Genomic DNA, 27,942 nt, shown 5'->3' on the forward strand with positions numbered 1-27,942 from the left:
AAATCTACTAATATTTTTATATAAAAAAATGAAAAACGTAAACCATAGGTAATAGATATCAATAAAGATGGATTCCGAAGTTTAATTCAAAGCGGTGATTTCTTCGGTTTACCGACACTAAAACACCTATTCGATACATTAATGTCTATAATTTATAATTGAAACGTACCTTTGTGGTCTCAATCAGGTATATCCCACACGGCGTTCGTAGAACATCTATAGAAGGGATCCCCGCTGAGTTTTCGACCGAAGTGTCAATATGTCTTACTAAAACCACCCTGGATGCATACCGTGACTGTGACAAGGATTTTGAACTTTACACCCTAAAATGTAGATAGTAAGATTCAATTTATCTTGTGTGCTAATACAGTTGTCAGAGGATATTTGCGGTGCCTAATATCATGAGATAGATCTATCCAAAGTATTGACTTTTTTGGATATAAAAATCGAATTCAATAGAATCGTTTACACCTCCAAGACTTCTTGGAAGGTTACTCTGTGAAATGAAGTTGTCGTCGAGTGTCGTTCGACAAACTAATCCATTGTAAGATTGTTCCAAATAAGGTCTTAGCGATACCATTGTTAAAATGACTTATCAAGGAGTTACTGTGAAACTGCATAGCACCAACATACCTGATGTCATGAACATTAAGAACTTCTTTTGTACTAATGTGTTTTATAAAAATATTAAAATGAAATGTATTTATGTTATTTAAGTAACATTTGGTTAATTTTTTTTGTTATAGCTAATAACCTTAATATAATTTTCTAACAGCTTTATTACGTAGAGGTGTTTTGTGGAGATATTACTAGTAATTTACTTGAAATTGTCATTTGTTTGGATGCATCCGTTGAATGTTAACAAATGAGCAGCATCTCTCGATCCTGCGGCCGCGGAGTTAAATTTTTCATAGGCGTATATTTTGTGTAGTTGTTAAGGACTTGGCGGCAGTCTCTCGGCACGCCCGCTAAATAAATTCATTAGTTAAATCACCGCCGGCGGCTTTTAATGTCGGTAACTTCAAAGAGCCCGCTCGCCGCCCCGCCGGGGGCGCTTTCGTTCGAGTTTTTACTCAGAAAACTCTGTAAACAAAATGATACGGCGCGTCCGAATGTTTGATCCGCCTTTATTATCTGTATACAGAGATAATGTTTAACTAGTAAACGGCCTCTCTTTGTGGTAATTGTGCGGATGTAATAACTTTAAGTTCACGACCAAACACAGCTTCGAGTAGTCTTAAAATACTGCCTACTTAAACTTTATCAGGCTCGCGAATGGCTTCTCGGACAACATTGCAGGAACATTTAATATACTTACGTACTGTGTGTTTGTATTTTTACTGCGTTCTGACAATTTACAACGATTTGTCAAGGCGATGCGTAACCCATATGTAACCGGTGGCAATCATTGCGAGCTGTTTCATTCAATGTTTTTATTTTACCGCGCCGCCTTCCCTCCTCTCAACATTAGAGCGAGATGGCAACATAACGTGTGTGGTCCTCCGAGCGAACCGTCGGCCGTTTCCGACGTTGCTCGGCTGACTCCGCGCCCCAGAACGGCAACATAATCGACCGAATCATGATGGCAGCTCAACAAACATTCAGTGTATCTGAGCGGTCAGTGTTTGATTCAGTGTCGCTCGAGTCGCGTCAGTGCAGACACGTTGCCGGGGTGTTACTGCAATATCGAAACTCGGTACCGTTCCGCGTTTCGAATGGTTTAGTGCTGAAAAGAAGTGAAGGATAAAGGTGTACTAGTGTGTGGTTATGTGGCGGCGAGTGATATGACAGCGTGCGCCGCCAGACGGATACCGGCCGTCTTCATGAGGATACTGGTGACAAGTCTGGCCCCGAGATCATGGTGGCTCCCGATTCCGAGGCTCCTTCGAATCCTCGGATAGCTGCCGCTACACACGAGAGCCCTTCCGCCGCCGAGGCGCGCCACAGCGCCGATCTTTACATTAGAACCAGCTGGGTGGATGCAGCATTAGCACTCTCCGAGCTTGAAAAGGTGCAGTAATCACTTGATACGATACACAGTACACTAGTGTCAAATAACGATTGTCATAATGCACGTGTGATTGTTTTTCTGCGAATGTCAATTGCAATCCGGAACGCGGCAGCGGGATCTGTGGCGCCGACTAGTGGTCACGGTGCGTACTACTAAGACGCAAGAAAGTTTACTCCCTCGTTTATTTATAACCGAAAGATGCCCGTATTTTTATCTGTTAGTAACAGAATTATGCATGTTATATTCTTTACTCTTTACTTTTAAGCGATTGTTTTTTGGTAAACATAAATCTAAGAAAACCTTATAGCAAAAAAAGTAAGCAGGGCAAAATTGCAAAAAGTTTATCTTAGCCTATGTTACTTCAAAAACAATGTAAATTTAATAATGAAACAAGTAACTTAATTTTTAATTAAAAAAAAAGTGCAGACCAATAACATTACGTTCTTCATTTCACATAATCATGGAACAGTATTAGATAGAGTAATTATATCACAAGGATGTATAGCAAATGAAGTAGTACATACAAAAATGGCAGTCGGGTTCCGGGAAGGTAGGTCTTTCCTAGAAGGCCGCACGCACGCCCCACGGTGGTCCGCACCCTTACTAGGAAGCTGCGCAAAAGGTTCCCGCCTTTAAACGACGTAAAAAGTATTTAAAATCCGTTGATTTAATCCTTACTTATACGATAACGATTTATAAACCTCCTACGAGATTACCTTCTTTAAAAATTATATGTCGCAGTAAAAGTTCTCACTAATATGAAATTATATTTTCAAACTTAAGATTTTCTTGACTTGAAAATATAGTTTATTACTTTTTAATAGTGGCAAAAACAGCTATAAAAATAAAATAGTAGGAAGTTTGTAGTTGGGACGGACGTATGCAAGATGAAGCAATTAAGGGCCGGAGGAGTCGAGGGATCGAGAGGCCGCGCACGCGCACCGCACCGGCGCCGATAGAGACATCAACGTGGAAAGCAGACTATAAACTCTATTAGACCAGGAAACAATATTTAAAACGCAAAAATAAAGTTAGATTTTTTTAATGTAAATGTTGCGTTCTGTATCAAAAATATTTACGTTCTTCTTCTGAAGTTTTTACTACTGTAGTCTTAAAAAATGGAAAGTAAACGCATAACTTGATTCAGTAAGAAAAGTAATAGTTTTAAATAAATTTACGAATTTTAATAAAAACTTTCCGTCTGAAATAAAAATTCGAATAAATTTGATACTTTAAAAACTACATTTATGTCACTAAAACAGTACTTTACAAGCTTTGTTTGTTTTTATTAATTTTTCAAAAAACATTTTTTTACAAATTCCTATCTAATCGATTCATAAATCTTAAAGACCTCACAGAACTTGCCTCTTGGAATTGAGACATCTTGTGGTTTCCGATCACTCGTCTCTTTTCTTCCCGATCAAAGCACAGATGCTTTCCTTCTCTTTAAGGTATATTTTTCCGTCTCTTTCCAACACGTTTTTCCCACGTATAGTGCATCTTCTTCCAAACAATGAGCGCGGTGGCGGTCGGCAGCTGCGCTGGAGACCTATAAACGATTGTTACTACACCCACGATTTTTGAAAACTGTTCCTTGAAAGTGCATTATAATGTTTTGTCTCTAAGTTTACGCAAGTTTCTAGTTATAAAATGGTTTCTAATTGTTATGTAAATTGATTTATTTATGTATCTTTTCTGATGTTTTTAAATAAATGAGTGGCATTTGTAACCATAGACTATTTCAAACAGAGATATCAGATTGCGCTAGTGATTTACTGAGCCGGTGAGCACCGCAACGCGTGGCAAGTACACGCATCAATGGGCATTCGGTTATTTTTCCCCGCCACTAAGCTTTCCTTCCAAACGATTGCTTCTGACCAAAAGAAGACACCATGTGTCGGATTATTCCCAACCGTCACCCCGCACTGTCCCAACGTGGAGACAGATAAGAATATAAAGTTTTATCCGTCCCACCTCTTGCGACATTGGGACGGTTGGAACTTATTTTATTTCATAACGGTTCCATCTGTCACCTTATTGGTGATGGTGAGACTAAAAGGTGAGACAGATGAAACTTTTTATTCGGACATGGGGACAGAGCGGGGTGACGGTTAAGAATAACTCCATGTGTCGCCACTTCTCGACCAAAGATGTGTTTATCACTTTAAAATGCTAGTAACCTAGAACGTTAGCGATAAAGCTATCATATGGCCGCTCCGACCGGTTTCGTGTTAGCGCCTAACATGCCAACTTTCTTTAAGTTTATAAATTATTTTCCGCTTCTGAATGTCGTTTATTTTTTTTTACGTAATCTTAAAATTTGATAAGATCTAAGTAAAACTGTAATGTTTTGTTAAGAGAATCATTTTTAATTATTTGAAATCGATTAAATAAACACGTTATCGAGTTAATAAAATATCATGGGAACGTATTTTTTTCTTTATTACGATTATCTCATCTTTGCTATACTATATACGAGTATGTTAAGCACAAACAGTGCATTGCATCACTTTATTTTTAAAATACTGATATTAATTAGTATAAACGTAGTCATACATATTGTGTATATGAAACTAGTTTTTTTTTCAAGCGTCCATAAGTTAGTTTTGCACAACAACAAAGTAATAAATTAAAAAAAAAAAACATGAAATAACTGACCAGTTGAGTATGCATTAACATTTCTATCGCATCTGTTATCAAGTAATTGAATCGCAAACCTCTGTCGTGAAATGTAAATACTAAATGTGTAAAGCGAAACATTCTTGGCTAGTAATAGGTGGGGCGAGTGATGCCCGCTCAGTACAGCGTTCGGATAATAATCCCACACCCACGGTCCATTATATGCAGATATCCCGCACCAAGTCGTGCTCGTGTCCCTCATACCGATAGTCATACGAAACAAGCAAACCCAATGTTTAAATAACAACAATACTTACCTACAAATTGATCTGAAAATAACATGGCATGAAAAACATTCAGAGTACTACATAACAGGACATTGTTAGCTATGTTTGCTTTACTAGAAAGTTTTGTTCAGTAGATTTTCTCTATTATGGTTCATCTCGCCGTCCTTATCCTACTCCCGTAGGAAGAACCAATACTTAGTCCTCCAGGTTAATGTGTCTTCCATTATTTCAGTTCTGGATCGTGTTTTCTCGTTCTCGAAATCCATCTCTTTCTAAGCACCTCTACCAATGTACCCCTCCACACTCAAAACATATTTTGTCATATTTTATTCTATAACTAGCTTTCGCCCGCGACTGTGTCTGAGTGGTATAAAAAAACAAAAGCACGTAGCCCATGTGTTCTTCCAGACTATACTCTTTATCTATGCCAAATTTCATCTAGATTCGTTCATCCCTTTAGGCTACAAATTCTTACAAACATCCATCTAGACTTTCGCATTTTAATATTAGTAAGATAGTTGCAGTCAATTAAAGAATACTATCCATGAATGTTATTTTATTCTGTTGCCAAGTCCACCATAATCTAAGTTGGTCGTTCTCGTTTGCCATATCAACGAGTACGCCCCACGCGTTTGATTGTCGGCCGTCCGCCACAATAACAGAAACGATTTCGTAGCTCATTACGAGGCAATCAATACGTGATAATTATACCGGGCGTGACCCCTCGATAAAAGACAAAGTCGCTCGAGTCCGGCCGCCGCTACTATTTCTAAATTTATCTACAATTTCCTGTCACACGATAAAGATATGTGTTTACATAATCCCGAAATGTAGTGTGTATAACTTCGTAGCTAATTGGATTTTACGTTATAAATTGAATACCCAAAGGAAACAGCTGTCACCATCTCAATAATTTAAATGGGAATCTGAAGTCAGAATACATTGATAAAAATGAACCCATCTTAATTTTAAAACACAGGATTATTATTGTTGCCTACTTTTATAATTTTATAAGTACGTATGAAAATAAAGTAAAAACCAAGACGAAGTAAGTGATATATGCGTTCGCTCGATAGAAAATAAACCGAAAAAACCGCTTTGGAATAACATCAAATGTTAATTTTAAAATTAAAGTAAACATCGTTAAAAATCCCTACCGTTCCGATTGCAAATAAGATAACTGGAAAAACGGTTGGGAATAAATCGTTAACATTTTTAAAATGAGTTCCTAACGTAGGAGGTTATAAGATTTAGGCGCCAGGTATAAGTCTGCGGGCGCGTTATCGCAGGAAGTGGCGGCGCTAGCGTTGCGGATTATACGAACTTAATACCGTGACACTTGCGTCATGGCGTGCGGTGACCAGTAGCCAGTACCAACGTACGTGATCTATAGTCGCTTTATCAGACAGATTTAATTAAGACACGCTTGTCTTTTTGGAAACAGGTTTTGAGTAGTGTTTTGTCGTTTGTTCTAAATGCTCTACATTACTTATGAGATTGATCAGAAATTCGCACAATATCTTCAGGATTTCGTAATTTTTTAACTCTATAGAAACGAAGATTGATGGTATCCACAATTAAATTTTAAGATTTTATTCTGATGTACTCATTCACAGCTGGATGCTGTTGGTAGGTAAAATAGCAAGTAACGGTGCTTTCCGTTGAACTCTGACTACCCGTTTATAAGAATTTTAGGCGAGAATTCTTGATCAAACAAGAGTGTTTTCTCGTTTTTTAAATCGATGCAATAATTATTAGAAAATTTGTATTCATTCTACGCGTCTAAGACATGAGTTATCTATCTAGTGTTTTATTATAAAAGTTATCTAAATATATTTTAACACGGGTTACGGTCAAATATTTACAACGTTGACTATATTTAGTTGGTATGAATGAAGAATACAGCAGTGTACCGTGCTGGAGTACGGTTGTATAACCACGTGGAGAGGGCAAGAGGCCGAGCGAGGCGCGGGTGCGGGGTCGCGGGGGAGGCGGGGGCGCATTCCGTCCGTGACGTCACGGCCACCCAGCGCGGTATTCGGTGCACCCGAACTGAAACGTACGCTCCCGAGCTATATCTGCCATTATAGTCTTGCTTCGATTTATTTATTTATGCTCTAAGCTCCGGGGATTCGATTTCGGATGTAGACGTTTGTTTAGGGCACTTGTGTTTAATTACACGTTAATATTAAACTCTGGATTGAATTATTTTGCTGGCAGGCTATAAAAAATGAATATCGTTTTTTAAAATTTAAAGCGTGGTTCCAAATTTAAAATAAGTCTTCATCGACATTTTTTAAAAGAAAGTGCAGTGGAACAGCAGAATATACCGCTACGGTTACAAAAATTAGCATAATGGCAATTAACTATTTACATAAAGTTCGATTCCACCATGTTTTTAAAGCTGTTAGATACTATAAAGATTATTTGATACTAAAAATTAAGTGTTTAAAGGCTGTGTTATCTACATTTATTTACAATTTTGTTATATCGTTATGATGAACATTTTATTGTCACTTGTAGGTGCATGTAACCTACAAAAGTTCAATAATCGACGACTACAAAGTATTACCTATTTCACATTCAGACGAGATAAGATATTATTTTATAAATAACTTGAATGTTATTATTATCTGTATTAAAAATTGTGTTACGCGCACAGACGTACGAGTAGTATTAAAAGTCGTTGTGGAGATGCAACGTTTTATAATACTACAGAGTAATGTCGAAGCGATGCCTCTGCCTCGATTGAGTTATTATTCTGCAATTAGTAGGCGCTTCACGTGTACCCGAGACTCATCTCCGTCTCCCCCCTGCCCCATACCCCCCACCGCCTACATTATGTAACAGCGGTCGATTGTTTTTCACTTTTTTTGTATCTCGTACATTTTTGCATTGGATTTTGGGAATTGTTTTGAACCAATGTTACATTTTGTTTAAAAAAAATGCGCCTTGTGTTGGTTGTATGCAAGACCTAGATTTTGGGCAATTATAAAATGAAACTCCAATATTTGAATTAGAGTCTGTTTGATAGTTTACATGTATTTGTTTCCCGAACAAAATATATTTAATAAAAACTATGCTTTACTTTGAAATTGGGAATATAGATTTCCGTAGATATAAATAAAAATCTTTTAATTATAGTTTAATTTTAAAGCTTAAATAGTAGATATGTACACTTAATTAAAGTCAGAATAAGAACATCTGTTTCGATGGTTTTCTGAACGAAGAGAATTTTTAAATTTTGGACGTAACTCAATAATTACTTCAATAACCAGATATTCTGGATGTATCTTTCGCTTCTTGTTTTGTAAAGTAAGTACATAATTTAATTCGTTAATAACTGTTTTTTCTAAACGAGTTTCTGTTTTACTGAATTATTCGACGATACGACTATAGCCAATAAAAACGTTAATATTCACGGTCTTAAATCACTTGATATGGTTATTTTGCAAATGTTCATTTATTTTATAAGTTTTGTAAATGCATATAACAATTTACTATTACAGTGTTCTATTTGTAATACTATATGTACTATCAATATTAAGCTTACGATTACTAGAATAGCCTTCGTTTTCTTTTGACGCTTTGAACAATATCCATGTTTACCGCGGCGAGGTTTCCGTGCCTGTGTAAGTTGTATACACGATTGGTAGATAGATAATCTTGCGGCTGAGCCGGCCGGCGCCAGCCCGCGTCAGCCCGCGCCCCTCATTAATCACAATCAACTGAGAAATTATAGCGACGTTCAAAACGCACACGATGTTATTACACCGACAAAGTTAGGGGAAGCTGAAGCTGTAAATATTCACTGATGTAAGATAAGCTCCCGTTTCAAGGTCTTCTAACAATATATGGTTTCTAATTACATTACAATGTATCTATAAATTAAATGTATTTATTTTATGATTTTTGTATACAACAGGGCAACATCGAAGGTGGGCGCACGTCACTGTGGATAAGAGCGTGGCTGCAGGAACAGCTGTTCATCCTCGGCTGCTTTCTCCAAGGCGACGCTGGGAAGGTCCTTTTCGTCGCCATCCTCGTGTTGTCCACGTTCTGTGTGGGCCTCAAGTCCGCACAGATACACTCCAGGGTCGATCAACTCTGGGTACAAGGTACGTGTTACGCATTGTCAAGTTGGAAAATCTAGAACGAAACCATAAACTGCGTTATCTTGCACATACAATCTCTCATCGTGATAGCAGACTGTCACTTTGCTCATCTAGTGGAATATCAATCCGGGTCCGATGGGCACGTATGAAGGCTCGCCGCTTCCGTTTGTGGGCACGTGAGTTGAATGCTGTTCGGACTACACAGCGCGCCGCGGTGTATTAGAGCCCTCAAACGATACATGGCGAATCCTAATTCGTCGGTTGCACCTACAAGCGTCCGGTGCGTGCGATCGACGCATTGTCTTTCAAATTAGCTATTGCATCGCGTATTAATAAAACATAGCAGGTATAGGATAATTGTTGACAGAAGCAATTTTATATGCGGTACGTGACCAACGTCGCGACGGTCCCTTTGACAAACAGGATGTGGGTTATTTCAATGCTAATTACATTAATATATTGTATTATTATTGTTGATTTTGTATGAAATAGAGTGATTTGTATACATTTTTAAATTTATAACTATTAAATATTATAAATAGGATGTCTTAGCCAGTGAAATGGACGTTATAAAAAAACAATCAGTTACTATGTAATGATTTAAAAATGTAAAGTATATGATGTTTTGTACAAATATTTATTTATGAATGACGAACTTGTTAATTAAACAATGCTATCTTTTTTATTTATGCGGTAAATTGCGTAAACGTTTGTAAGTAATACAAATAAAAACATTTTAATTTACTAGAGCTCTTTCAAAACAACTTCAAGACTTCACCTTTTAGTTCAAGTCAATATTCATCATACGAATACTTCAAATAAGGTATTGGTGTGCCAAATACGGCTCATGTCTACAAATTAGGTAGTCGGCCACCCAACCGTTTGATTATCGTGATTGTTCCTACCATTTTAATGTTGAATAACATATTTTATGCGTTTGTTATTGTTATTTTCTATTATTTTGTTCTGATACATGTTAATACCTCAATGTTTTAGTAACCGATTGTTAATTGTGAGTTTTGATTAAATTAGCGAAAAAATACTTCCTGCAATAAAATCATACTTAATACTAATACTTACTAATAATATAAACGCGAAAGTTTAGATGGATGGATGTTTGTTAGAGTTTGTAGCCTAAACGGCTGAATGGATTTCAATACAATTTGGTATAGATGTAGAAGATAATCTGGAAGAATACATAGGCTACTCGCTTTTTTATTTCTACACAGACGAAAACTAGTATCAAATATAAATAAATGAAATCTTTAAACAAATAAACTAGCAATGATACAGTTAATATTTCACATTAAAAAACTAATTTGCATATAAATCTTATAAGAGGAGCGTGTTGTAAGAACGGTATAAATAAAAGTTACGGAACGATCCATCAGAGCACGTTGTCATTGTAACTTTGTTGCATGGACCCTTGCATTTATCGATATATCGCATCATTCCTGCCGAATGTCCGCGAAATAGCTGCACATTTGCTCGTTTTTCGGTCCAATTTATGATATTTATCACCGGTCGCCGGTTGATGCCGCCGGGTGGTCGAATCGTAAAATTGCTCAATCCGATAGCCGATTCCGACATGCGATACGAAATGCACGCGTTATCTAACCGGCCTTCGATTGAATCGTAAATAATAACAGACGGACAAATAACACAGCCCTGTGACCGTTTTCGGTAATAAAAAGCATTAGTGCATTTATATTATTCATTTAATGACCTGTCTTGGCGAGTTTCTTCGCCTGTACCTATTTTATTTTATGAAATCGATATATTTAAACAAATATATAAATACATGTATATCTTAGACGTATTAAATTGCAATTTATCTATTCAATCTATACTTCTATACTAATATAATAAAGCACACTTCTATGTTGCCTAAGATGTCAGAAATGACAGCATATTTTTAAATCATTCTTTATTAATAAAAAGTCCTACACTTCGTCACGCTTAAGGCTACATATTTTCTCGCCATTTAACTTAGGGGGTAAATGTTTTGGATAAAAGCCTCTAATGTGGGAAAGAGACCATAAGTTGCTGCCAACATTAAAGAAGCAATGTTGCCATGCTTTGTCATCATGTCATGTCATTTTGACATTTGCAATTGATAATTTGACAAATGTAAACAGTAAAATAAAATTTTCATAATTATATGCGGACGGAGTCGCACAGGAACAGCTAGTTTTGTTATAAAAGCTAACTTATATTAATATAATACTTGTAGTAATATTGTTACGCACAGTATCATTTACATTTGTTGTATTGTATTTAATTATTTTTTTTATTACAACACACAAAAGAATATTGATATCTAAATTTTTTTTATCATACCTTGAAAGGATTTTTTTATTTTTAATATAGCATACGGTACAATTGCTACCTGGTCTCTTACTGAAATACCGGGAGAAATTATTGTTACTAACGGATAACTGGAATGGTTCGCACATTTCCACGTATAAAATTTATACCGGAACTCTAAATGTTAAGAGAGGATGTCCTATGCGGGCACGTCCGTCTCTAAACTCTGGTCTATTTCACAAATACATCGTTTTAAAATGTATGCAGTTAAAAAATGTTATATAAAAATCTTTAAAAGACAAGATTATACCAAAATTACATCCATTAATATTCATCTTTATTTATATAAAACTACTATTTTATTATAAGAAAAATCTTAAGTATTTCAGTTAACAGGAAATGAAACAAAGTCATAACTGTTCATCTTTTTATTATTCCTCGTCCCTTTGCCATTTGGGTGGTCGAAAGAAGTTAATGAATACAGATAAAGAAAAATATCGTACAAACAAATAAAAGATAAATATAACTACAAGTGAACGTTTCGTTTTAAATATGCATATTTGTGTTTTAGGGTTGTTTATCTAAAAAAAAAAATTACAAAACAATATGAAAGGACAAGTAAAGTGACCTATAATTCATGTCATATGTCAGTACAAACTGTAGATAATATTCATTGTTTCGTATAATTAACCAAGGTAACCAAGGTATTGGAATGTTTTAGTATTATCGATTAAAAAGATAAAATATGTTAATTATGGTCTCGTTTACTGATGCACCTGTCGTCTTTTCCGGCCACTCAAAATTCGCGACCGATTCGAGTATTTTTTTCGACATTCCGATTCTAATTTTAAACGTAAAACGATCGTCGATTGTCACAAATATCGATTTATCAAACGAGTTTTTAATCATAAACATCTACTCGTATATTCAAATCTCTGCTACTGTCCAAATAATACAAATATGTTTTATAATCAACTCCAAAAATCTTATCGAGGAACTAAAGCCGCCGCTGTTAAACAATGCCGAAGGTCCCAGAGTCGTCTAACAACTTAATTAGGTGGCCCACGGCCGCCCGTAAATATCCCCACGTGAAATTACGACCAATAAAAGTAAAAAATGTATAACACATCTATTGACTCACAAAAAAGACGAGGGATTTGATTGTCCGGCTTGCCTTTGTATCGCCACATCCAACTGTGCCTCGTGTGCCACTTTCGGTCCCAAATTTAACTCTGCCTGGACAAACTTTTCTAAATCCCGAAAAGATTTTCAACCCTAAGAACATGGAAATAACGTCGGATTTCAATTTTGGTGGGTAACATTTATTGGTGCAAAATAAAGCCACAGAAAAGTATTCGTATCGATTTCATTACTTGATTTGAAGAAATATATTTAGTCATCTCGTTTAGGTAAGCACTTGCAATATTTGCTGTTAGTAAAATGAAAACGCTTACGTTTTAAGACGTTTACAACAAGTTTTACTAAAATAGGAAAAGTTTTAGTCGCTTGTAAAAACCTCAGTGTGTAGGTGTGATGTGGTATTTGTTTCGTTGTAGAAGTTAATGACTTGCACGCGTGATCACTACATTTCATTTTTGTTTACAAACCGGACTTTGTTGGGCGTTGATTTAGTGACCATGACCGATATTTTATAACTATGTTGTTATTTCGGATTTTAAATTTTGTTTCATATCAGAAACCAACTTTAATGTATTACATCATACTAGATTCGTAATTATACATTTAGGTCGTTTGTATAATGGGGTAGTTCTTCCTGCCAGTCCCTCACGTCGAAAGTCGAACGTGAATCGGCGGCGCGGGTACGCAAGGGACGCGCGGTTTGTTTATTCCGCCATCCATCTGTTGTCTACGCGGGCTAATTTGCATAGAGGGCTCTGCGGGTCGTCGCGGGTTGCGGCGGGGGAGGCGGGGGCAGCGCTCGGACCACACGGGCTCGGCGCTGCGCGCGCGGGTGGCCACAACCACATGCGCGCGCACGATCCTCTCCCTCGCCTCTCCCCGCACCCCGCCCTTCACCCCGCTTCCCTCCTATAACGTCATTCATTGCGATCGTCCGCGCCGATCGGCCGCTACCGCATCCACTCCAATCCAAATGTCGTCATTACCGCCGCGCACGCACTGGAAATGCAATAAAAGCTCGCCTAACTATCGACCGACCACGTTCATTTCGATTTACTGGATCTAAGCCGCAATGCGATTTGAATCGATTCCTGGTAGATCTCTGTTTACTGTACGTTTTTCATATATCTACTAAGTTTTTAATTATATCGTATATTTCCTAGTACATACTTAGCGAAATGTTTATCGGATTCAATGTATTGAATAAATTCTTATATTGTTGCGAGTTCTTTTTTTAACGAACGAGCGGAACGATGGGTTGCAAGTTTCCATACAAATGTTGGGAAAAGGATAAACAAAAGCTGGGTGCGCGGTGCGGCGCAGCGTGGCCGGCCGGCATGGCGCGCCGAGTGTGAAAGCTTCGCGCGTACGCTACGATAACCTCGCGTGACCTTGCTACGTTCCGATACACGCCGCGCCGCCCGCGCACGTTTTTTTACTATACATCATAGAATATCTACACTGTGATGTTTAAAATTTTTATATATAAATGCAATGACCTAGGGATGTAAGTCCTTTTCTTTATTTTAATTTCTAAATAAATTGTTTAAAGACATTTTACAGAAGCTTTTGCCAAAGCTATATTTTATTTTTTACACGATGTAGTAAACTAATCTTCACTATCGAAGTATTTCAAGTAGTTAGAAAGGAAAGTATGTTCGTGTCGAAGCTAAACATAGCTAACATGCACTGGGGCCGGATATTAGGGATTATCATAAAGTAAGTGGAATGGCATCGAACTCTAGCCCGCACAGGGCGACGCTATTTTAATATTAACCTAACCTTAAGGTCGCAACATTCATCTCTGAAGGACTAAAAATGAATTACTCGGAAGTGTAGGAGAAACAAAAGAAGCCGTTATTTCTTTTAGACCGTGATTCGCCTGGCCCCAAACTTTACAATGTTTGATGCCTAAGTATACTGTGAAATCATAGAGAATTTTTTTTATTCGGTATAATAAGAAGACAAAGACAATTATATAAATCGATGTTGATGATTTAACTCTACTCGTTTTCATGCTTATCATAAACCACAAGGTAGTTCAGAATAATAAATCGTTACTCATATTTAATACTGGGTGCCGCGAATAAAAAAAGAAACGTCTTAGCACGTCAATCACGTTTTTTTTTTCGGGACCTTTTTATATTTAATGCTTATTAACTCATTTGCATACAAAGTGTTCAGCGAAATCACGCTTGCATTAGCATTGGGACAATCTGTGGACAGGCGGCGAGTCAAGTGGATCATTGTCTTCTTACCGACACTCTAAATACTCGATGACATTCAGTTAATATCTAACAAATTGATTTACCATTGTTAAGTTTGCTCTTTAAAAAAATTTACCTACATTTATTGAGTCATGATTGCGGTTGGGTGGTCTAGGCGGAGTTTTATTACTTTTAATCGGAAGTGAGATACGATAACTATCAAGGCTCGACCACACGATTACAGCTTTACTGTCAGTTATACGTTGCAATAAAGACTGACTACGAGCAGGCTTGAGATTTTTATAACTGCTGTGTAATTCAGATGTCGGTTTTTTATGCTCGATAATTTTGTCAACGTTTCACTTTAGTTTTTAGCGAAAATTTTAAAGTTCTGATTGAACAAAGTTACATTCGATATTCATTAACAATTGAATAGTATCAGAGAGTATGAGGAGTTTAAAGATTTAGTGTTGACGGGTCGTGTCGCTGACTCCGGACCGTCCCGCTATAAATTAGCGACCAAAATAAATAGCATTCCTCGTGAGCGTCGAACGAGGGCGTTAACTGCCTTCCCTGCTCGGCTGCACTACACTTGCACTCGCATGACATTTACACAACATTCTAGAACATTCGAACCACTAAATAAAAATAAGGGATCATGAGGAACGTAAGTTCTTAAATAGAACTTTGCAATTCGAGTTTGTTTTATTTTTAAAGTTATGTTATACGTCTCTTTAAGATTCATTGCAACACATTTTTATAACTGTTCTAGTAACTATACTCATTCCGGTAGTTGAAATACAATTTCGACGTTAAACATCATAAACAAATGCACGAACAAATTTATCATAGACATAGATAAATAGATAGGACATTGTTTTGAAATGACAGTTTTTCTTCGGTCCGACTAACGCGCTTATTGAAGTCCGAAAACTCTTCACCGTGATTAACCTCACCTATCAGAGCCAAAAAGCGAAAAACTAAATAGACACAATACCACAGCCTGTCCATTTATAGAGGTCAGTGTATCTAGTGATTGCAACAGTAAGGCGGGTGCAATTTATTTATGTAGGTTTAATTCAAATCCAACCCGAGCTCATTGGTGCGTGAACATTAGCATAACACTAAATTGAACGTTCCGAGTTGCCAGTGTCATTTTGTGCGATTAGAATAGTAATTTACATTAATTTATATGCGATAAATAAAATCGAGTGTAACTCAACCTTTAATTAATAATTTAAACGATACGTAACGGTTGGTTTGTTTCTAACTTGCGAAGCTACAGTGCAAAAAACTAGCGACACAACACGATAAATCAACAGGCCGAGTGTTAATTGGGACGAATTCTCTCGACGAGATGATAACGTATGAATACATCTCACCTCCGATGCCGAGGCGAAAAAATATTGCGTTGAAAGCAAAAAAAAATCGACGCTAACAACCGTGGCCCGGCACCGTTGGACACTTTCGACCGACGTTTTAAACGACTCCATTATTTTTTTATACAATTCATTTAAAAAAATATCTTATCTCATCTTTGCAATATTCTGAAATAATATTTATAAAGTTAGATTTTAATAATCCGAAATTAAGAAATGTAAAGACTTTTTTTAAGTTAAACAAATAAATATGGCATTATGTTGTTGGCTGCCTGTATCTATTTCTGAGTTTTTATAAGTGTACGGTTGCTTATGCGTAGGGCTGTCGCGGCTTCGCTATAAATCACTATAAGATGTGTCAAGAAGTTTCTTGCTTCTACATTCCCCTGACAAATGTGTCGACACTCAGGAATAAGCCATGTGTGCTGTCAACGCGTATTGGCTAAGTTTGGAACACATTTTTTGTTGGAATCAAACAGCACCGTTCCGCTCTAAATAACATGTTTTCCAAGCTTAAGCTTATACTGTTTACTTACGTAAGTTGTCCGTAAAGTTTCCGCATCATAAGATTATGTCTTAAACTATTTTAAATCAAGTCCACGTAATACATTCTCAAACGTTGAAAACGGGATCTCGCTGAGAAACCGAAGTGGGAACAGATAAAAACTTGTATAAAACGGCTTTTAATTAAATTATTGTAGGATAAAATTAAATGTTATTGAATATAAGACCTTGTACATTATCATTATCAGCGGACGAGGTGAAAACATACAAACGAGTAAATTAAGACGTCTGAGTTCACGACGACTATCGCATCGCATCGCATCGAGATCGCATCACATTAGCAGACGATTTATTATAATGAACCGCACTGGGCCGCGAGCCACCGCGAGAATAAGAAACTAATTCGATGCGAACTTAATTGCGTTTTCATTAATATTAAACTTGGCCTTTTTTCTCGTCATTTCACATTACGCACTAATTTGTAAGCCCCGCAAGGCCGGCGCTGTTGGCGATCCGCCTTTACTTATACATTACCGCGACAAAAACACTTGGAAATGAATCGACATTAAGATAAATGCTATAATAAAACATGAGGAACGGAAAAATGGACATTAAACACACTACGTTAAATCATCAATGATACTGGCGGAATAAATGTTAAAAGGTTCTCTGGAGGATTTATAATTTTGTAATGTTTTCGAAAGGGCGGCTGACGGTGAGGCCATGGGTCGATGACCTTATGCAATAAGCGTTTGATTATTGTCTGATGTTTGTCGTTTGTGCAGAGGGTGGGAGACTGGAGGCCGAGCTGAAGTACACAGCGAAGGCGTTAGGCGAAGCGGACTCCTCAACGCACCAGCTAATCATACAGACTGCGAAAGACCCCGACGTCTCGCTGCTGCACGTCGGCGCCTTGCTTGCACACCTAAAGGTATGTACTAAATTCTTACTCACACATATTGTCATAGGTAAAGTAAAAATATTAAATTGTTAAACATGGTTCTCTAATTTTCTCACATAAATTTAATCTTGCCGGAGTCTCTGATATATACTGACACTATAAATAAAGCCCATTCCGATGCCAAAATAAATTCCCGCATCGAGGCGTTGTGAAATCTTATTTCTGTGCTGACGAGTGATTACAAAACGTACGTATTAAGTCACTGGACGGCCGTCGACAAATATATTCCTCATCGAAATTCCTGACGGGTATCATAAGCCTTTTAGGGTCTTGTGACTTTAAGATTAAGATCAATATAGACCCCACCTGTTCTTACGACTCGAATATGCCCGTGTCTATATTAAATCGCTTTGGGTGCAGTGGTCGTTGTAACTCAATCGATAAATATTATAAAAGGTTTGTCGTTATCAAAATATACTAAAAACGAGATGTTGCATCTCAAAAACAATGTTAAAAGTAACGATGTGTAGTCAAAACATTTCATTTGACATGAAGTGTTACCCAAATTAAAGATTTTCGTATAAACGCAGGTTGTACAGGCAGCGACGCGGGTCACAATTCACATGTACGACATCGAGTGGCGGCTGAAAGACCTGTGCTACAGCCCCAGCATCCCGGATTTCGAGGCTTACCATATAGAGAAGATATTCGACAACATCGTACCCTGCGCCATCATCACGCCGCTAGACTGCTTCTGGGAAGGCTCAAAGCTATTAGGACCAGAATATCCTATTATAGTTCCGTAAGTACAAGGAAATATTTATACATAAAAAAATCATAGAACAGTACCTACTTTAAAACAGATTAGAATATATCTAGGCAATAAATGAAAAGACGGTTCTTTTTAATAAATGTTTTGTATGATTACAGAGGTTTGCAGCAAAGATTGACATGGACGCACTTAAACCCCTTAGAAGTATTGGAAGAAGTGAGAAAGTTGAAATTCCAGTTTCCTTTGAGCACGATGGAGGCTTACATGAAGCGGGCCGGCATCACGTCCGGCTACATGAAGAAGCCCTGCCTCGACCCCACCGACGCTCATTGCCCCAACACCGCGCCCAACAAGAAATCCGGACATGTAATTATACATATTACCTACAATAATTATCATATGCCTATTAACTTATGCGTTCAAGTGCTTGCGTTAATTTCGATTTTATATATCACTAGTTGTTACTCGCGTCTTTGTTCACGTGGAATTGTAGGACAATAAAAAAAAACATACAGACTAATTGAGTACCTCCTTCTTTCGGGAAGTCGGTCAAAAGTATAGCCTATGTTACTCATTTATTACTGGCCCAGTACTTTTTAAGTTATTTCAATACATACAAAAATACAAATTTAACCTCTTAATATTATTAGTATAAATAATGTTTATTTAACATTATTACTACTTATTACTTTTATTATTATAAGTATTAAAAAACATTTAAGATTTTTATAGCGGAAACAATGATTTGTCACGCATGAGGATTACTATTAATTTGGTTTTTATGTATAGTCCGAGTTACGATGATTTTATGTGCGCATAAAGTATATGGCTTTCGTGACAAAATAACTATTGAAATGTGCGCATAAACTTTAAACACTTTCCATTGTGATGAAATATTTTTTGGAAACGGTAATGCGGGATAAAAGCGGTTGCCGGCAGATGGCCACGGCTACCTGCTTCTACCTGCCGAGAAAGTAACGCTCAAAAGTTAGCCTTCAGTGCCTCTTGCTACAACTTAACAATACACACCGCGACACCCACTTATTAAGCCCACTCTATTCTACTAACAATTGTTTTACTAAGAAGTTCACTTTTATGGACGGCAATCAAGCAATCTTAAAAGCAATTGTATTTATTGTTATCTTCTAAGTCTAGCATTTAGTAATTTACTGAATATAACGTTTTTTTTTGCTACATACTACATTCGCAACAATAAAAAGAGGTGCTTTATTCTTATTTACACTAATATTATAAAGAGCAAAAAATTGTATTTTTGTATGTATTCGATTCGCCTAAAAATTACTGGACCGATTTTTAAAATTCAATCACCATTAGAAAGGTAATTTGTCTGTGAGTAACATAGGCTTTGTTTTTTATATTTTTTTAATTTCACGCGAACGAAGCCGCGAGCAACAGCTAGTTTTTTAATAATGCATCGCAGTCTATCCATCCTTATCTTACGATCTGTGAAAACATTGTGATCCAAATATTGATTTGGTAATTGAGAGAACTGGGGATGATGCTAGTGACAGATTTCATGGTTGTCAACACAATGTGGACTGATTGATGTAATATGTTCAGAGATGAAGTAAACCGCGTGCTCGTTTATCACTTGTATTGAAGGTAAAAAAACAAAAAGCGCATTGGAATGGCAGTTTAGTGGGCAGGGTGCGTTTTTGTGCAGCGAACGATCGCCACCCACGTTCGCCGAAGGAACGGGCGCTCATTGTCCGCCGCGCATTATACGGGCGCATTGTGCGCGCTTCAATGGGCCCCCGCTATCGACGTACAATGTCACTATTATCAATACCCGATACACAACTCCGTTCCACGTAACACTCGTAAATTTTACTTGCGCCTTTGTTCATTTCTGTGCGTTATCAATGCATTTTTCGTCTTAATTATGATGTACCACCACCACCTGTTTTCGACAATTGTATTTGAGGTTTTGTGGAATTTTGCTTCAGTTTGTGTTGACGATTATAATGGGTAAAATTCGCGGAAAAAAGTTTTTTTTCTGAAAAAAAAAAAAAAACTAGATAATATATAAAGAAATATAGATTACGATGTATGCTAAATTAAAAAACTGTAGTGTACTTAGTATGCTAGACTTTTGGTTACAAATCTATTTGTTCCTGTAGGTACCAGACGTGGCCGCAGAGCTATCCCACGGTTGTTACGGGTTCGCGGCTGCGTATATGCATTGGCCGGAACAACTAATAGTGGGAGGAGCTACACGCAACACGACGAGCGCTTTACGCAGCGCCCGCGCACTGCAGAGTGTGGTGCAGCTGATGGGAGAACGAGAGATGTTCGAGTATTGGACAGATCACTACAAGGTTCATCATATCGGCTGGACGCAAGAGAAAGCGGCTGCTGTCTTAGATGCCTGGCAGAGGAAGTTTGCTGCCGTAAGTTGACAATATTTAAAATACCTTCAAACTAGCTTTCTCGCAAGAGGAATTAAAAAAACAAAAGTAGCGTATGTCTTCTTCCAGAGTATGCTCTACATCTATGTCAAATTCCATCGAAATCCGTTCAGCCGTTTAGGCGGCAAACTAACAACATCCATTCAATCATCTAATATGTCGAATTTATAATATTAGTAAGATTAGACATTATTTAAATGAAAATCACAATACAGTATGTTGGTTTAAACGACTCAAGAAAGTACTTACTTTTAAACTAATGTAAATTTATTTTAAACATTTTGTTTATAGTGCTTTTTCATGTTAATTGCAGGAAGTAAGAAAAATGACAGCAACAGAATCGGTGTCTCCGGCTTACAGTTTCTATCCGTTCTCCACATCCACTCTTAATGACATTCTGGGAAAATTCTCCGAGCTTTCACTCAAGAACATCATATTGGGATATATGTTTATGGTAATTATTTTTATTTATTAGTTTCCGTTACTTCTTTTGTTGTTTGAATTTTACTTTTAGTTTTACAAAAACACCGCAAAAGCTTTTCTGACTATAGCATTTTACTACCACTCAGAGTGATTGCTTACAAAGGACTCTAAGTACTTGTATGAGGATTTCATCCTAAATCTACACTAAAGTAGGGTAGCAATAAGTAACCGAATGTGTAGGATAATCGATTTATAATCTTTGTTTTTTTTTTTTTAATAATTAACTTCCCAAAAGATGGTTCTCCGTTTGTCTGTGGTTTTGTTTTTATATTTATTTTTTATTTGTTTGTCGTTGCAGCTTATATACGTGGCGGTGACGCTGATGCAGTGGCGCGACCCTATCCGCTCGCAGGCGGGCGTGGGCATAGCGGGCGTGCTCTTGTTGTCTATTACTGTTGCCGCGGGATTAGGTTTTTGTGCTTTATTAGGTGATTTATTTTTTTATTTGCATTTTTTGTTTTTTTTTTTATGCTATTATTTCTAATGTTTATTTACTTTTTTTCTTATTTGCCTATTCAGTATTTTTTAATAAGTTTATTTTTTATTTACTACTAGCTGTTCGCAACTGTGCCCGCGTGAAATTAAAAAAATACGCCTATGTTACTTACTAATAACATAGCTTTTTAATGATATCAGAATTTTTGAAATCAGACTTTACTGACTTTACTTTTTCTGACTTAACTCAATATATATAAAATGTGAATATTTGCTATTCGTTAATAGGAATATTACAAATATAAACATCTACATGGTCATTACAGTATATACTTTTGCATATTTATATATTTTTGAGATGCAATTATATGCTTATTTTTATATATTTTTCCAGGTATACCATTCAACGCATCAAGTACTCAGATAGTGCCGTTCCTAGCGCTGGGGTTGGGCGTGCAGGACATGTTCCTTCTCACTCATACGTACGTGGAGCAAGCGGGAGACGTGCCGCGGGAGGAGCGCACCGGCCTCGTGCTCAAGAAGTCTGGTCTTAGCGTCCTGTTAGCGTCCCTTTGCAATGTGATGGCGTTCTTAGCGGCCGCTTTGCTTCCTATACCGGCTTTGAGAGTCTTCTGTTTACAGGTTAGTTACAAAAATGGATGAAAAAAGATCTTTTGTATACAGTGTTTCAAACACTTGAAGGCTCAGACCATCATAAGTAATGGCAGCACTAAAATTGTATTAATTTTGTATTGTAATTAATGATTTGTGTTGTGTAGAATATTTGAAAAATATACTACTAACTGTTCACGTGCGGCTTTATTCGTATGATTCTGCAGTTTATGATTTCCTCCCAAATTATTCACTTTAAATTATATAGCGTGAAAATATATTTCCTATTACGAGCCGTAACTTTCGAACATTTTATTTAAAAAAAAGTTTATTCAAAAATATATTCTGATTGCTGACACCCTACATAACAAAGAAGTATGTTTACTAAAGTAAAATATAAACATTTATTAGTATAGATATAATATGTTTTGCCAATAGTTTTAAAAAAGAAAAATAAAAAACACACCGTTTTCCTTATTTGTAGGCTGCAATCCTGCTCATGTTCAACCTGGCTTCAATGCTGCTGGTGTTCCCCGCCATGATATCGCTGGACCTGCGGCGGCGCTCGGCCGCGCGCGCTGACCTGCTGTGCTGCCTCATGCCGGAGTCCCCCGTCAGAACTAGGAAACTTCCAGAACGTTCCACACGCACCGGAAAGAATGACAAGGTAAACTTACATAATAATTACCGTATTGCGTACACTTTTGAGTGAACATTTATTTATGTACTAGCTTTCGCCCGCAATTCAGTCCGCGTATAATTAAAATAAAACAAAATGCCATAATAATCAAGATCCGTTCAGCAATTTAGGCTACAAACTCTAACAAACATCCATCCATCCATCCATCCATCTAAACATTCGCATGTTTATGGAATTCGGATTTTATTTATATATTAATAAGTTTCCATGAAAAATTTGACCTCTCTCAGATTCTATACTAATTGAATTTGTATTTTTACAGGATAACTGGAAGGATACAACTCGACAGCCTTTGGACCCCGAGGTGTCAGGAGATGAGGCTAAGACTTGCTGCATCAGTCTATCTCTTACGAAATGGGCTAAAAAATACTATGCCCCTTTCATCATGCGGCCTTCTGTAAAGGTAAAGATTTAAAAATATTTTTTCACATATGCGATATGGCTTTTAAACATTTTCTCTACAGTGTCTACTTACTTGTATATCTATACAAATATTATAAAGAGAAAAGATTTGTATTTTTGTATGTATCGAAAAAACTCAATTACTTGTTCCATTATTTCAAAAATTCTTTCACCATTAAAAAGCTACAAATTGCTAAATAACATTGACTATTTTTTTACAATTTTGTAATTTCACATGGCGGTATTTTTAATAATGTTAAATTTCTTTTTTCCAGGTGACCTCAATGCTGGCGTTAATAGCAGTAATATTAGCAAGTCTATGGGGAGCAACTAAGGTTAAAGACGGTCTAGACCTCACAGATATAGTCCCAGAAAATACAGACGAACACGAATTCCTATCGCGTCAAGAGAAATATTTCGGCTTTTACAACATGTATGCAGTCACACAAGGAGACTTCGAATATCCAACCAATCAGAAATTACTATACGAATACCACGACCAATTTGTACGGATCCCTAATATTATAAAAAACGACAACGGTGGTCTTACAAAATTCTGGCTAAGTTTATTCCGGGATTGGTTATTAGATCTACAAGCGGCATTCGATAAGGATGTCGCAAGTGGTTGTATAACACAAGAATATTGGTGTAAAAATGCAAGCGACGAAGGAATATTAGCTTACAAATTGATGGTACAAACCGGACATGTTGACAACCCTATCGATAAATCTCTTATAAGCACAGATACTAAAAATGGTCACAGACTAGTCGATAAAGATGGTATAATAAATCCTAAAGCATTTTACAATTATTTATCAGCTTGGGCTACTAATGATGCGTTAGCTTACGGCGCTGCTCAAGCAAATTTGAAACCACAACCGAAGAGATGGACACATTTTCCTTCTGACGTAGATTTGAAAATACCGAAATCATCGCCGTTGATTTACACACAGTTACCGTTTTATCTATCAGGCCTCAGTGATACGGATAGCATAAAAACGTTGATAATGTCTGTGAGAGAGCTTTGTTTGAAGTTTGAGGCGAAGGGCTTGTCTAACTTCCCTTCGGGGATACCATTCCTGTTTTGGGAGCAGTACCTTTATTTACGGACGTCACTGCTTCTGGCATTGGCTTGCGCATTGGCTGCTGTGTTTGTGGTGAGTTTCTGAACTACTCGACAATTATTTTATTTGTATTTCATTTTAGTATAAGTTTTTAAAAAACTTGAGCGTACCAAATTTTACTTTGCTACTTGTAGGGCTTAATTCTCCAAATGGTTCAAATAGGTTTGGTGTATTACATACTAACTTTCGCCCGCGATTTTACCCTGTGCAATTATTAAAAAAAAACACTATAGTGTTGTTCCATGTGTGTCTATGTGTTATAGACTATCCTATCAAATGTCAAATTTCATCGAAAATTGTTCAGCTGTTTATGCTACAAACTCTAACAAACATCCATCCATTTAAACTTTTGCATTTATAATATTAAGAGTGAATTATTATTGTTTCTCTTCATTATTCATTTAATGCTTGTTGTTGTTTAGGTGGTAATGGTGCTGTTATTGAACGCGTGTGCGGCGCTGCTGGTGACGCTGTCGCTGGCGACGCTGGTGCTGCAGCTGCTGGGCGTGATGGCGGCGCTGGGTGTGAAGCTGTCCGCCGTGCCCGCCGTGCTGCTCGTGCTGGCCATCGGCCGCGGCGTGCACTTCACTCTGCATCTCTGCCTCGTGAGTGTACTGCATTTACAAATAAACACTCCACAGAATATTAACAACTGTCTGTTTTTTAAATTAAAAACTGTCTGTTCGATTGTTAGCGCTTATAATAGCGTGTGCACACCTTTGAGTAATCTTGCACAACTGCTTAGTCTCGCTTTGATTCCTATGAGCTTATATAGAAGTGCACAATACTCGATTTTTAGTTGTGCAACTAAACAGTTCAATTGACTTCCAAACAACAATCGCACAACAGATTTGCGATAGTTAAATCAAAGGTATGCCTCCGCTCTAAAGGGAAGAGTTTAAAATTCGTTTCAGTATTTGGTCATCAGTCTTTACTTTACCATTTTGATATTTAATTTATCTATAAATTAAGGTAAATCAAAAAATAAATAAATCAAATATTTCTAAAATATTATCTATCTATCCAGGGCTTCGTAACATCGATCGGCTGCAGACGTCGCCGCGCGGCGCTCGCACTGGAGTCGGTGCTGGCGCCAGTGGTGCACGGCGCGCTGGCCGCTGCCCTCGCCGCCTCAATGCTGGCCACCAGCGAGTTCGGATTCGTCGCCAGGCTGTTCCTGCGGCTGTTGCTGGCTCTAGTTATACTGGGCTTGGTGGACGGACTGTTGTTCTTCCCCATTGTACTATCGATACTGGGACCCGCTGCTGAGGTATGTGAACATATACTTCGGTGATATTTATAATTAAATTAGCTTTTGCCCGCGACTCTGTCCGCGTGTAATTAAAAAAATAAACGTGAGGAGCCTATGTATTCTTCCAGACTATCCTCTACATCTATAGGAAATTTTATCGCGATCCGTTCAGTCGTTTATGCTACAAACTTCAACAAACATCCATCTATCCATCTAAACTTTCGTATTTATAATATTAATATGAAGTTTAGTCTTTATTCGCAGATTATTGCATTTTTAATTTAAACTTTTTACTATAACAAAATTGTTTAACAGGTACGTCCACTAGAACATCCGGAGCGACTATCAACTCCATCACCGAAGTCATCACCGGTTCACCAGCGTAAGACGAGCTCCGGCGACAAGGCCGGCCGCACCAAGTCGGCGCCACGGCCGAGCGCGCCCTCCCTCACCACCATCACGGAGGAGCCGCCCAGCTGGCACAGCTCCGCGCCCTCCGTGCAGTCCTCCATGCAGTCCATAGTCGTCCAGCCCGAGGTGGTGGTGGAGACCACCACTTACAACGGCAGCGACTCCGCTTCCGGACGGTCTACTCCCACTTCGAAGACCACGCATTCAGGAGCTATTACTACTAAGGTGAGAAAATATGCTTTTTCCACAATTTTGTTAGTACAGATCTTAAAAACTTAGTAAGTAAAGTTACTGGTTGGAAATACGTGATAACAAACATCTATCCAACTATTCGGACAAACAATCGCATTTGTAATATAAGTATCTGTTTCATATTATATTTTAACGTAAAATTTCTTTCCCAGGTGACTGCGACAGCAAATATAAAAGTAGAAGTAGTGACGCCTAGTGACAGAAAGTCGAGGCGATCGTATCATTACTACGACCGGCGCAGGGACCGCGACGACGACCGCGACAGAGACAGGGATAGAGACCGCGACAGGAACAGAGATAGAGACGACCGCGAGCGGGACAGAGACAGAGAGAGGTCTAGAGAAAGAGATAGAAGAGACCGGTACAGAGACGAAAGGGAGCATCGCGCGTCCCCGCGAGAAAACGGACGAGATTCGGGCCACGAAAGTGATTCCTCTCGTCATTAAAGTTTTATGAACAAAGTGATTAAAGTAAACATTAGTGTTAACAGTTCGTGTATTTAATACGGCGAATAATGACATCTTTACCTAAAGTTATGATGATAAATCTCTTTGTAATTGAGGTTAGTGTACGGCATGTTTTAAGGTTCAGCAATATTGTTTAAATTTAACCCAGCCTTAAGACAGTATTATGAGGAATGTAATTTTAGGTTAACTCCATATGCTAGTGAGGGAGGCTACAACGTACATTATCGATATATCGACGTTTACCGATATCATTCCAAGACAACTTATTGTTGTTACTGTACAGACCAAATAACGATTCGTGTTGATGTTAAATAACGTTTATTGTGTGTTCCTATTTAAAGACAATTCTATTTTGTCTCCATACATTTTACATTTGTGTGTTTCAAGACTGTGGTCGAATATTAATTTATCATATTTATTATTTGTGTCTATATTTCGCCACTTTCAGGAAGACTCGAATGTATTGTACAAATTTATTTAGTTAAGTTTTAAAAATTAAGGCATTTATTTATGAGATTAATTAGTATACGTATATTCTTGTATTGTTGTGATTTTTTTTAGATAAGATCAGGTATATAAGACTGCATTTAGCGATCAAAATATGAAGGAAACAGTGAACAAAGTACAATTTAGCGAATTAATTGATTTTTGTCAGATGAATTGACGCAAGGATCTGAATTATTTGACGTAACTCTGACCTCAGTAAATGATTGACGAGCGTTGTGACATTTTGTGCAAAGTACTTATTTAGGATATATTAATTTATACGTTTATTACTTAATTGTATTGTAAATATAGTCTAATGTTACTGAGCGAATGCGCTGAATAAAATTATTAATGGTAAATGCACAAATCACGCACAATTAATTTTTAATCCATAACAAATTGTTTAACAGTTTTTAGATTTGCAAAAAAAATGTCAAGTTTCCAATTCCAATGTCTAATTTTAATTTTTTTAAATGATTTTGTAATAATAATTTTTTCCCATGTAATGAATGCAGATATTGTGGACCACCGCAATTGTTTATTAAGAAAATATATTTTTTAATAGTTTCCTTACGCACAAGGTATTGTTAAAACTTCGTGTTAAACTGTCGGACTGTAATGAGAGAATTAAATATTTTTAAAATCCT

The 27,942-nt window shown here is 37.2% G+C and overlaps 1 protein-coding gene across 1 annotated transcript; it reads left to right on the plus strand.

Moving 5' to 3' along the window:
* The first annotated feature begins 1,599 nt into the window (after positions 1-1,599).
* Positions 1,600-27,708, plus strand: LOC106100393 (protein patched). Its single transcript, XM_013279221.1, has 16 exons — positions 1,600-2,011; positions 8,843-9,035; positions 17,355-17,500; positions 18,061-18,272; positions 18,401-18,608; positions 20,384-20,653; positions 20,985-21,125; positions 21,453-21,582; positions 21,984-22,231; positions 22,686-22,868; positions 23,164-23,304; positions 23,579-24,460; positions 24,850-25,032; positions 25,455-25,697; positions 25,995-26,315; positions 26,495-27,708. The coding sequence occupies exons 1-16, from the start codon at positions 1,859-1,861 to the stop codon at positions 26,786-26,788; spliced, it is 3,948 nt and encodes a 1,315-aa protein (XP_013134675.1). The 5' UTR covers positions 1,600-1,858; the 3' UTR covers positions 26,789-27,708.
* The last annotated feature ends 234 nt before the right edge of the window (positions 27,709-27,942 follow it).

The sequence above is a fragment of the Papilio polytes genome, unplaced genomic scaffold, assembly GCF_000836215.1.
Source record: "Papilio polytes unplaced genomic scaffold, Ppol_1.0 DF824047.1, whole genome shotgun sequence".
NCBI lineage: Eukaryota > Metazoa > Arthropoda > Insecta > Lepidoptera > Papilionidae > Papilio > Papilio polytes.